Raw genomic sequence first — 12,394 nt, forward strand, 5'->3', positions numbered from 1 at the left:
GGGTGGGGTCCAGGCGCCTTTTTTTTTGCTGAACACACTCACTCACACACACACACACACACAAACACACACACACGCACGCACGCACACAAACACACAGCGCACGTCGACGAAATAATTCGTTGGAACAACGTAGGAGGAAACTGCGTCAAACTCCTGTATCATTTTCTTTACACCAGTGGGAGCCGGAAACGTAGCGGCGGAAGTGAAGTTTTAATAAACTCTCCCTCGGTTCGCGCGCTTTTCTGTCAGTGTGCGCATGAACCACTGCTGCGCGCGCTACATTCCTGCGTTTTGGGCAAACACACACACACACACGCACGCACGCACACACACACGCACGCACACACACACGCACGCACACGCACACACACACGCGTACTTTCACTCTCCTTCAGGAGCTTGAGCATCGCCTTGACGCATCCCGGCGTGTTTTATTCTCAGTTTGGACTCGGTTAATGATTTGATTTCGGGATTTTTTAAAAAGAAATTCAACATCTTTAAGGAAGAAACGGAGTGAAAAATCCGAGACCGCCCTTCCAGCCCTCAGGTGTATTTCCGCCGGCTTTAGGTAACGACGTTGCGGCATCTGGTTTCATCTTCGCATGCAGGTTTTTGGGTCTAAACTGTTCTTTAAAAATGCTTTAAACTGACCTGTTTTTGGATTACACTCTTACATTTGAACACTGACACACTTCAGAGACTTTTTGTCCCCCTTCACCTGAGGAAACCGAACAGAGGTCTCTTGATTTGCCTCGTGAACTGAGGTGACAAGTCCATTTCCGCCATGTGTTTCTTAGGAATTACCTGCGGACAGAGACGTGTCCCCGCAGAGAGGGGGAAAGGCTGCTGAAACATTCATTCTACCTTCTCGTGTTTTAGTGAAGAAAGTCAGCTTCTGGCGGATGGCTGCGGCGCGCAGACGGACTGAGCGCGAGGACGCGGTCGCGTGGCCGAGAATGAGCGCGAGCTTCTGGGCTGCGCTGCTGCTCGCGAGCCTTCTGATCGCCTACTGCGGTAAGGTCACGGGTGCGCGCGCGCGGGTGGTGATCGATGCTGGACTTTCTGTTTACCGTCCTCTCTCTCTCTCTCTCTCTCTCTCTCTCTCTCTCTCTCTCTCTCTCTCTCACTCTGTTTTATTGCCTTTCCTAGTCGCCTTTGTGCTTTTAATTTCACCTGGAAATATGAATATGATATACCTTTCATAACCATTTAAAATAAATGAATGGAGCTTCATTAAAAGTTACACTGCAATAAAGTGTACAAGCAGAGCACCCCTGAGAGTACCACTCCAGTCACAAGGACAGTACCCTTTCTCTGAGATTCTGTTAATACTATTGATACTAATCAAGGCTTCCACTTGTCCTAGAAAACCCTTGAAAATTTGTAGTTCTGGAAACATCTAGAAACAGGATAAAAGGTCTTGGGACTGCTAGTGAGGTCACAGATAGAGTAATGTTGTGCTGCTAAGCTAGAGATATTTACGATCAGATTTTCTTATAAATGGACATCACATATACATATTATACTCTATAATTCCTGTTACCCAGAAGAACATGCTTAAATGTATTAGATATACATTTATGTTATTGGGATAATCACATTCCTGGTCTTTGATTGGGGAATTAAACTTAATTTAGCTTTAATCAGCAGCTAATATGTTACCTTTATTTATAATAGTCCAGTAAAACCTTGAGGAGGAATAGCTTGAAGTGAGTGTGTGTCATTCAAAAAGTAAGGCTGTTGTTAGGCCATTAGGGATTATTTTAATGACTTGCATGATAAAGACAATGGTAAACGGCATCCTCAGTCAGACACACATCCATAAACAACAGCCTTAATGTAAAGCCAGGGAAAATGTCCTGGCATGTACTGTAGAAATTGAGTGTGAACCCTGCTAATTCTGTCTTTCTCACACCCACACAGACATGCATGTACGGTAGAAGTGTAAAGACAAAATGATTTGAATTGGAAAATAGTCCAGGAGTCTCTGATATGGCTGAATCGGTATACAAGGCTAAATGTGAACGGATAAAACCGATATTGCTGTTGAATACTGATGCACATGACAACTGATGGACATTCCCTGGAGTGCTTATATCGGAAGGATGAAAATACTTTCGATTCAAAAAAAAGCTCAGTGGGAAATCCCAACAAAAGCACTTAGATACTTCTATATATGCAAAATGTATATGCAGCACTACCTATAAGTACAACAGCACCACAAAACTTTGCTACACACCTATGAAGGTGACATTGGGTAAAGTTTACCTGCAGCTAAAGAGGCAACAAGTAATGCTAGCTTTAGCAGTTATAGCAGAGCGCTTTACACATCTGTGGCATTGTAGAAAATGTTGTATTTTGACACGTGTTGGCTACTGTGGCTTCCAGTAACACAAGATTTTAGTGAAAAGTCACAGCACCACAGGAAAAATAGATTTGGAAAGAGGATAGTACACAGAATTAGTACAGTACAGAGAATTAAAAACATAAAGACTAATGAAATATTTGATATTGTTGATCAATGCATGCTCAATTTAACTGAACTGAACCTTATAGGATCAGTTCAGAACTGAATTATATCTTCACAAGTCTTATGTACAGTTTAACACATATATACATAATTTTATAAATGACAAATTGATAGTCATTCATGTTGAGCTTAAGAGATTTAAGGTCATTTTAAGAGCAAAATTATTAAAATATTGCCAATATTAAAAACATTTGTCAAAAAGTATAGTTTGTGCCAAACATTTAATTTAACATTAAATTTAACACCAGCTGCTTGTTACTATCAGTAAACATCTACTCAGTCAGTTAGTAGACAGAGTAATAAATGCAGCACACAGGGAGTTTTTGTGAAAAATTTTCGACACAGAAGGTCTCCATGTACATGATAACAAATGGTTGAAAGCAATTTTTCCACAATTATGTTTATTGACAGGTCCAGCAATGAAAGAAGTGATGAAAGTAATTTGTTTTGCATTAATTAAGCCAATTCTTATTAACACACACACACACACACCTTGTGCAGCTACGACAAAGAATAAAAAGGAGAGTGCTGGCTAATTTTTACTAATTCCGTCCTGATTGTGTGGCATTGTGTCTCAGATTGTGTATAATCTATGCTCTCTCTCTATCTCTCTCTCTGATTGTTTAGCGCTTTGTATTTCTGCACTTTTTGCCTCTCAGTGGGTGATTGATCCTCCACTTGTGTCCAATCAATGGCCTGGCTGTTTGCTCTGGTCAGCAGTCTGAAGAATACACACCCGCTCTGTGCTGGTTTGGCATTCTCTTTCTTTCCTCTCAGTTTTATATTTGGAGCCTGCTGTGTGTTGCATTGGGAAAAACAGCTTTCAGATCGCCGCTGTGAGCCCCTCTGCTTCAATGATAGTAATATTTGTGATCTGGGCACTCTGGCCATCACCATCAGTTGTCACCGAGTCACCGGGAGGAGAGTTCTCACCTCCAGAGCTGTGTGTCAGCCATGGATATGTTCACATTCAGCAAAAACAGAAGAAGCTTTCGTTACATCCGTATCACTCATGATGCGAGTCTAAAGCACACATATGCTCGCATGCATACATTAGCAGCCTACAGAAGAACAAATATATAAATGAGGTCAGCATTTCCAGCTGTGACTAGTATGGTAGCTGCTGCTTGACTTTAACATTTTGCTGCATAAATATGCCATCAGCCTAGCATCAGCAAACATTCTATGCAGGAGACAGGGAGAAAGGAAGAGAGAGTGAGATGATTGATGACTCAGACTCGAGCTCAATTGTGTGCTAGAGGAATGTAGCCAAAGTTACATCACGCATCTTGTTTATCTCAGGTACCGGCTCAGTGATGAATTTCAGCATTATTTGGATATTTGGATGGGAGGTGTTAATAAGGAAAGGTGTATTGTGTGCACTGGCTCCCTCCTCTGGATCCTAACCGATGTGCAGTTGTTCTGAATCCAAATACTGAACCCTGTGACCTTCTCGAGGAACGAAGAACAAAAACCTTTAGTGATTACATTTCAGTATGACAAGTTGCAAGTAGGCAGCAAAGTACACCAAAAGTAGTTTGGCAGAGGAGCAACCACATCATCCATTCTTAATTTAGATGCATATTATGTTGAAATATTGTCTTCAGTTTTAACGTGAAGTCTCACAAGGACAGATAATGAACTTAAGGTATCAACACCTGTATGTATAAATGCGTACAATGGAAATATATCTGCTTAAATGCCTTAGCTGAGGAAATCAGAGTCACTCAGCAAACAACTTTTTAACTTTTTAACACAATCGTATAAGTGAGTGTTTGACAGTTTATGCTGACTACAGAAAAATGTCATTTAAAAACAGGCAAGAGACGAATCGGTTTATGTATCGGAAAGATAAATTTGTCTCAGAAGTTGGGTAGGGCTGGGATTGGATCGCAAAACAAGTCAGTTCGCAAATTCTACCCATTGGGAATCAACATTTGCTGCCAATGCTTTGAACTGAATTCCAGCTGGAGAATGGATTACAGATTACATCGTGAGATAAATTGGCGTGAATGTTCACATTAACTCAAGACAACAGATTAATCTACAGTCATTAAGTCCAATCCGTGTGATTTGGAGAACTGGCATGAGATACATGTAACAATAATGCTCATTCATTTCCATCAGGACAATACTGGGTTATTTAAAATGGTCATTTTTACTCGAGGCTAAAAATTGAATTTGTGCCTGTTTTATTGTGTCTATGTTCAGCATTGAATTTCTTTGTGGTGGTTAATGGCTCATATGACTTAAGTATTTCTGTTTTTAGCTAGCCAACTAGGTGTAATATTTCACAGAAAAGTAAAAAAAAAGGTTATTTTTTCCACACATATGTTTCTATCTTCAAGGTAAACAGTGATATCAAACCTATTTCAGCTCCCTGAGATGCCCCAAGTTGTTGTTGTTCTTTCAGCTGCTCCCTGTTCAGGGTTGCTACAGTGGATCATTTGGTCCACCTGTTTCGATTTGGCACAGGTTTTACACCGGATGCCCTTCCTGACACAACCCTCCCATTTAATCTGGGTTTGAGAACGGCACTGAGAGTTAACTTCAATCACACCCAGGCAGCAGCAATGAGAGCACAAGATCCGCCGCTGGACCACCAGGAGGCTGCTGAGCTGCCCCCAGAGCTTGTCCATAATCCATAAGTATCTAAAAATTGAAGCCGTTATCTTCAACCACTTAGACTTCTGTGTAAGTTTATCCCAGTTGAGGTGAAAATATCTTGCAATGAAAGCCAACACTGTCCTGACTCATTTCATATCAGACTTGCGATGATAAAATAACTCATTTGTTTATACTGAACGAAAATGTCCGATAAGTCGATTTGTATTCTAAGCGTGAAATAGAGTGCCAGTGAACTGTTAAAAAGGTTTATTTTGTTATCTCTTCTAAAATATACAGTATTTAAAATAAAAATATATTTGATATATAACAATACACTTAGTTTATAATGACTCTTCTAGTCCATTAAAAATGGATTTCCGTCACATTAACATAAATTACTGAGCAAAGAACACACACCTAAACTATCATGACATGAGACTAAGGTCCAGAGTTAGCGTGAACTGAACTGAAACCAGGTGCTGCTGTAGATCCTCTGCACTGTTTAGAGATTTTTACAGTTTGACCCCTTGTGTACATTGCTCTCAAACCAGTGTCCCTTGTCCTTTAGCTCTAGTTACACAGCTGAATCTGAACCTGAGGAGGCATGTGATAGCTAACTTTTGTAGCTTCATTTGTCTTCTGAAACCCCTCGGTAGACTAATCAGTAAGCTTGTCTGTTTAATGAGCATACATTTTTAATTATGCTCTTTTAACTGCTTAAGCTAGTTCTGCTGTTGTATTTAGTTGATGATAGCAGACTGTGGTAGTGGTGTTAGAGGTTAAAGTACAGTGCTAGCTATCGAACTCAGGCATATGTAAGTAAAGTTCGTAGCCGTAAATACTCTCAATACTCATTGCTATTAGTGAATAGAAAACCTAATCTTATTAGAAACAAACAGGTTAAGGTTTTTAGCTGATAATTTCAGGCAATTTCACATGCTACCCATATAAAAATCTTCGACTGTCCAGTTTTATCTCTGCCCACTGGGGCTGATACAAGTTAACCTGATTTTGTCTTAAAGCCCATCTGCCTCAAGGTTCGACATGTTGTGTGCTGTGAGATGCTTTTCTGCTCACCATGGTTGTAAAGAGTGGTTACTCTAGACTTCCTCTCATCAACAAGGTATTTTTTTAATTTAGGGTACTTACAGATATTCTCTCTGTTTGTGTTGCTTCTTCTTGTTATCAGTTGAGAATGCTCAGTTGTTGTATCCTGTGGCAGTAAAACTGATCCAAATGTGTGGTTGTTTTTATCATGTTCCACCAGCAGACAAACTAAATCAAGTGCTGCTGGCCTAATGGTAACCCAGCCATTATGTTGCGCTAACAAAAAAGTTGGGTTAACATAATATGCAATAAGCCAGAAAAATGATCCAACAACCTTAGATCAGCAATTGCTTTCTTTAGAGCAGGTTGTGAAGCAAAACAGAGGGATGAAATGAGGAAAAAACAAGACATGAGATGGATATTGAAGGAGGACACCTCCTAATGTGAACTCTCTCTCTTTCACACACACACACACACACAGGGTCGATAAGAGGTCCAGATGAATCAGATGTAACAGTCACTCAAAGCCATGCATACATCACCTGACTACAAACACACACCTATACGACTCTCTGTGCTCTTTTGATTAAATCACAATGCTATGTGTCATTTTATTTCTGCACAAACAGAATCCATAGCCTTCTCCCTGCTAAAAGAACACCATTCCTGATGTGCTGTGCTCTACAAACATACACACCCAAAAACAGCTCTCCTCGCACAGGTCGGTGCACTCCCAGAATCAACAAAGGCTTGAAACAGAGAAGAAAGTCTAGCTCAGGGGCAGCATGGAGGAGCGTCCGGGCCAGAGTTATTTGGTATTCAAAGCCTGATACACACTTTCCTGCTTCTCTGCTTCTCGTTTTTTTTTGGAGTTCTGACCTAAACCTTGGGAACATGAGCACACCAGTAGGTGAGCAGACACGTATTAAAATATCTGTAGCATGTTCAGACTGGCTCGAGGGTGCTCAACTCAGGAGAGGCCACAGCATGATTGTCTTCATCAGAGGGGTCTGGAACATGAATTTGGTCAGCGAGCATGTGATGAGGTGTTTACTTTCGACAGAAGTAGTTCTGCGAATGAATATTTTAACGGCTTCCGAGGAACGTACGCCACACAACACTTTATATAAGCGTCGGAAATGTTCCCTGCCAAGCCTGGTTCTGCGCATCTCGCAGATGGGCCAAAGACTATCGGTGCATGATTATGGATGTTGAAACTAATAAATTATTAAATAATAGAGAGATACTTTTTAGCATGCATGGGTATGTGCGTCAGCATAATGTGGAATAGGAGTGAAGCTTAGTCTCTTTGAGGTTATCCGAATTCACAGCAACACCAAAACACACAATCAATTACTGCTGATCTTGCGGAGATGATGAATGTGAATAGGGCTGACGCAGCCAGAGACGAAATGACTGCGAAACTCTGGATTATATGTCATAAAATCCACTGCCTTTGAGAGCAGCAAACATCCAAACAGCCACAAGTCTTTCCTGAGGTACAATTCAATAAGCACAAGTAGAATTCGATTGTCATGGACAAAGCCTCTTCCTTTTTGCTGTCTCATGCTTGTTTCTCTGTGTGTCAGCTGGAATCATTCACACATAGGAGACATCTAGTAAAAGCAAGCAACCAACGGTGCGTCTCCAGCCTGATGGAAGAAACACGAAAGATGTCCGATGTCTATAAATTACCTGAAATTTGATCCGATATGTCACCTGCCACACTCCAGTTTAACATGCTCCGAAAAGCAGAAATCGCCTCATCATGGCTCGGTCATAAACAGCTATTAAGAAGAGCAGACGATTATTTAGCATAGGGAGAAATATGGTCTCTAGTCTTCAGTGAAGCTGTACTTAGTGTCACATATTTAAGGCTTAAGAGGCCATGCTGAATATCTAATCAGCACACTAGCCTGAAGAATAAGAAAGCTATCAAAGCTCTGCTAATTATAGTTGTATTTCATGTTATATTAGGCTTAAATTGACTGTAAATAGCGCAGAAATATAGGGAAACTCGCATCTTTTAGGAAATGCAACAGTAGGCAAAAGCAGCTCCCGAGGCTCTTGTTCATTTAGTGAGAGTGCTACTTGGGCATTCTAAGCCGCCGCTGCCAGAGTTCCCGTGGGTGCTGCTCATTTGCACTCTGTTAAAGTTTTTAAAGCTTCATTGGGGTCGATTAAGTGCGGTTTCACTGGATTAGGAGGAGACGGCAACGGCTTACTCGTCTTTCACTAAATTGCGGAGGCTCAGGTAATTTGGAACGGTGAATTACTGTGATTTTTTATATTGATGGTGAGCTTGGGCCATTGCAGAAGAAATAGGCTTTTACTGATGGCTTATAAAGAGTCAACTAAACTTTAGGGCTGGGGTTTATACTATTATCAGAAGCTTCATTAATGTGGTCTGTAATTGCTCGTTAAATTCTGGACACAATGCAGTTAATTTAAGGTCATGTGCAAGTGGTATACATAGCTACTATTCTCTCTCTCTCTCTCTCTCTCTCATTGTGTGTGTGTGTGTGTGGTTGGTCAAGCCTGATTGATAGGCAGTCTTTGATCACTTTGACAAAGAGCAATTTGAAAGATTATTAATGAAAAAAAATGTGGTTAAAAAAAACCCAGACATTTGCATTGAAAACTTCTGCAGGCACTTAAACGCAAACCTGCTCACAGGGCTGAACAGAAACCGTCTGGAGCGTAAATGAAATGAAAATATGCAAAAAAAAAAAAAAAAAAAGACAAAGAGAAAAGCAGATGGACAGAATTGTGCAGTCCATTGATTGGCTGTCAGGAGAATAAAGTGAGCTAATGCGATGTAGGAGCCAAATCACAGTGAAACAGGGGAAGAGAAACCTTCAGAGTAGAGCTTCAGAGGAAGAAATAAATATTGCATTAAAAGAGACAGAAACATTCATCTTCGAGTCAGTGGGTAAAATCGACCAGAACAAGGATGGAGTTACCTGGAAAGTGCATGCTGTTAGTTTTGGTCCATGATTGGAATGGAATCTGCCAACAGTGAGTTTTAACATGATGTGGAAAATACAGCAACAAATTACAAATAATGAAATCACTGTAACACACAAACAATATGATCAAATCTAATGCTCAAGAAACACAGTTGTTGTTGTTATTGTTGCTGTCCTTCGGCTGCTCCTTGTTCGAGGTCGCCACAGCAGATCATCCTATCTGCATATATTTGAGTTCAGCACAGGTTGTACACCAGATGCCCTTCCTGACACATCCCTCCCATTTTATCCAGGCTCAGGACCGGCACTGAGAGTTAACCCCTCAGATGCTGGGTCGGTTCCCTGCTCAGGAATCGAATCCTGTTTATGGTGGCGAGAGCACAGGATCCTGACACTGGACCACCAGGGGACATTATTAGCTTTTGCAATATATTTCAAAAGCAGTTCTTCCGCCATGCAATAGTTAAGCAATATCACAGGAGCAAGAGAGCAGTTTTACTGACCACCAGCATGTCTGTGATTCTGTTAGCAGGTAATCTCTGGTTGCTAAGTAACATAACAGACAAAGATTAGGGTATTATATGGACAGAATAATGGTTTACTGTAAGTGTGGTGGTCTCGGTACTTTAAAACCTATCCTATAATTATTTATACTATCATTATTATTTTATTAATTATTATTTTATTATTTAGGAATTTATTTCATAACTGTTAAATGCATGCAGCCTTCCTTCCTTCCTTCTTTCCTTCCTTCCTCCCTCCCTGCCTCCCTTCCTTCCTTCCTTACTGTTTCTGTCCCTTCCTTCCTTCCTTCCTTCCTGTTTCTGTCCCTTCCTTCCTTCCTTCCTTCCTTCCTTCTACCCTTCCTTCCTGTTGTTTTCTTTCTTTCTTTCTTTCTTTCTTTCTTTCTTTCCAAGAAGCACATGGAAACACATGGAGCCGCACATTACAGAACATTATGCATAATTAATTATTTAATATTGTGCTTTCAATCTCTTAGCCAAGCCAGATTATTTATTTGTTTGTTTCTTGTGCTTGATATACAGAACAGGTCAGAATAATAATATGATACTGATATTGTTATAACTTGCAGGCTTTACAAATAGGATTTAATTAAAAGCAGCTATATTTTTTCCTGGTTTTGCTTTCAAATCAAATATGCTGTGTTGCATAACATGCAGAATAAAATATACTCATGTGTAATGATATGGAACCACAAATGGAGCTGGAAACAATGAATATATTAGAAGTGGAAGTCGTTTATAGCTCAGTGGAAAATCAAGGTTTGCATTTAAGAGTTCGTTTTTCATTTGTTTACCATGTACTTTATAAAATTGTTGTTAGCGTATAATTGTAGAGATCCTTAGGAACCATTAAAGTACTTAATGTCCTTTTAATGACTAACACCTCTTGAATTAGTGTACTCTTACTCTGTCTCTGTCTCAGTCTCTCTCTTTCTCTCTCTCTCGCTCTCTCTCTCTCTCTCTTTCTCTCTCTCGCTCTCTCTCTCTCTCTCTCTCTGTGTGTGTGTGTTTCAATTCAGTCTGTGTCTAATTGGCATGACAAAGCAATTTAATATTACCAAATCAACATACAACAACAGAACAAGAGAAGTAGGAATTAAACAAAACATAAAGTGAAAAGGAGTAAAACAAACAACACAACTGCTGAATACATATTTAGCTACAACACTAACTAATAGTAACTAGATGCAACATTAAATACATTAATGGTAACACAGGAATATGGTTTTGAGGTGGGGTTAGAGTGGGTCGGTGTTTATGGTGGTGGGTAGGGGTTAGAATGGGTCGGTGTTTATGGTGGTGGGTAGGGGTTAGAGTGGGTCGGTGTTTATGGTGGTGGGTAGGGGTTAGAATGGGTCGGTGTTTATGGTGGTGGGTAGGGGTTAGAGTGGGTCGGTGTTTATGGTGGTGGGTAGGGGTTAGAGTGGGTCGGTGTTTATGGTGGTGGGTAGGGGTTAGAATGGGTCGGTGTTTATGGTGGTGGGTAGGGGTTAGAATGGGTCGGTGTTTATGGTGGTGGGTAGGGGTTAGAGTGGGTCGGTGTTTATGGTGGTGGGTAGGGGTTAGAATGGGTCGGTGTTTATGGTGGTGGGTAGGGGTTAGAGTGGGTCGGTGTTTATGGTGGTGGGTAGGGGTTAGAGTGGGTCGGTGTTTATGGTGGTGGGTAGGGGTTAGAATGGGTCGGTGTTTATGGTGGTGGGTAGGGGTTAGAGTGGGTCGGTGTTTATGGTGGTGGGTAGGGGTTAGAGTGGGTCGGTGTTTATGGTGGTGGGTAGGGGTTAGAGTGGGTCGGTGTTTATGGTGGTGGGTAGGGGTTAGAGTGGGTCGGTGTTTATGGTGGTGGGTAGGGGTTAGAGTGGGTCGGTATTTATGGTGGTAGGTGGGGTTAGAGTGGGTTGGTGTTTGTGGTGGAAGGTGTGGTTTAGAGTGGGTGGGTATTTGTGTTGGTAGGCAGGGGTTAGAATTGGTCGGTGTTTATGGTGGTAGGTGGGATTAGAGTGGGTGGGTGTTTGTGGTGGTTTGGCAGGGATTAGAGTGGGTCAGTGTTTAAGGTGGTAAATGGGGTTACAGTGGGTGGGTGTTTGTGGTGGTAAGTGGGGTTTAAAGTGTATGGTGGTAAGTGTTTATGGTGGTAGGCGGGGTTAGAGTGGGCGAGTGTTTATGGTGGTAAGTGGGGTTAGAGTGGGTGGGTGTTTGTGGTGGTAGGTGGGGTTAGAGTAGGCGAGAGTTTATGGTGGTAGGTGGAGTTAAAGTGGGTCAGTGTTTATGGTGGTAAGTGGGGTCTCTCTCTCTCTCTCTCTCTCTCTTTCTCACTCACCTTTTCAATATACAGAAAATACTACCGTATAAACACCCATTTTAAAAACATTATTAAGTGTTCAGGGTGTCTATTTATTTGTTTTTCTCTAGAGTCAGATTCTCAAAATTTATATTATAGAATACAAATGTGATGGACCTTTAAATATTAAAATACAAATGTGTCCATTTTTTTTATATCAGAGTGCCATCCAGCATGAGCATAGAAGGTTGACAATAACAGATGAAGCACGCTGTCAGCTTTACACACCCTGCAATGCCGAGGTGAGAGGCCAACGATTTAACACTGGGTGAAAAATGGCAGTGCTAGAAGAAACATTGAAAAGGAATTGTTATTGCTAATGGTCTCTGTTCTCGAACCTTCCTTTCTGGCATAGAGCTTAGATTTTGAAGTTAGC

At 41.1% G+C, this 12,394-nt stretch overlaps 1 protein-coding gene across 2 annotated transcripts in view; it reads left to right on the plus strand.

Annotated features, from left to right (window-relative positions):
* Window positions 1-310: 310 nt before the first annotated feature.
* tafa5a (TAFA chemokine like family member 5a) overlaps window positions 311-12,394 on the plus strand; it is a 135,086-nt gene continuing 123,002 nt past the window's right edge. Inside the window, exons 1-2 of one of the 2 annotated variants that reach the window (XM_058417543.1) lie at window positions 311-767; window positions 883-1,017. In XM_058417543.1, the coding sequence (XP_058273526.1) occupies window positions 906-1,017 (112 nt within the window). In that variant the 5' untranslated portion in view covers window positions 311-767; window positions 883-905. Of the gene's footprint in view, window positions 1,018-12,394 lie in introns of both variants that reach the window. The other variant, XM_058417542.1, reaches the window with a different exon arrangement.

The sequence above is a fragment of the Hemibagrus wyckioides genome, linkage group LG19 (genome assembly GCF_019097595.1).
Source record: "Hemibagrus wyckioides isolate EC202008001 linkage group LG19, SWU_Hwy_1.0, whole genome shotgun sequence".
Classification (NCBI taxonomy): domain Eukaryota; kingdom Metazoa; phylum Chordata; class Actinopteri; order Siluriformes; family Bagridae; genus Hemibagrus; species Hemibagrus wyckioides.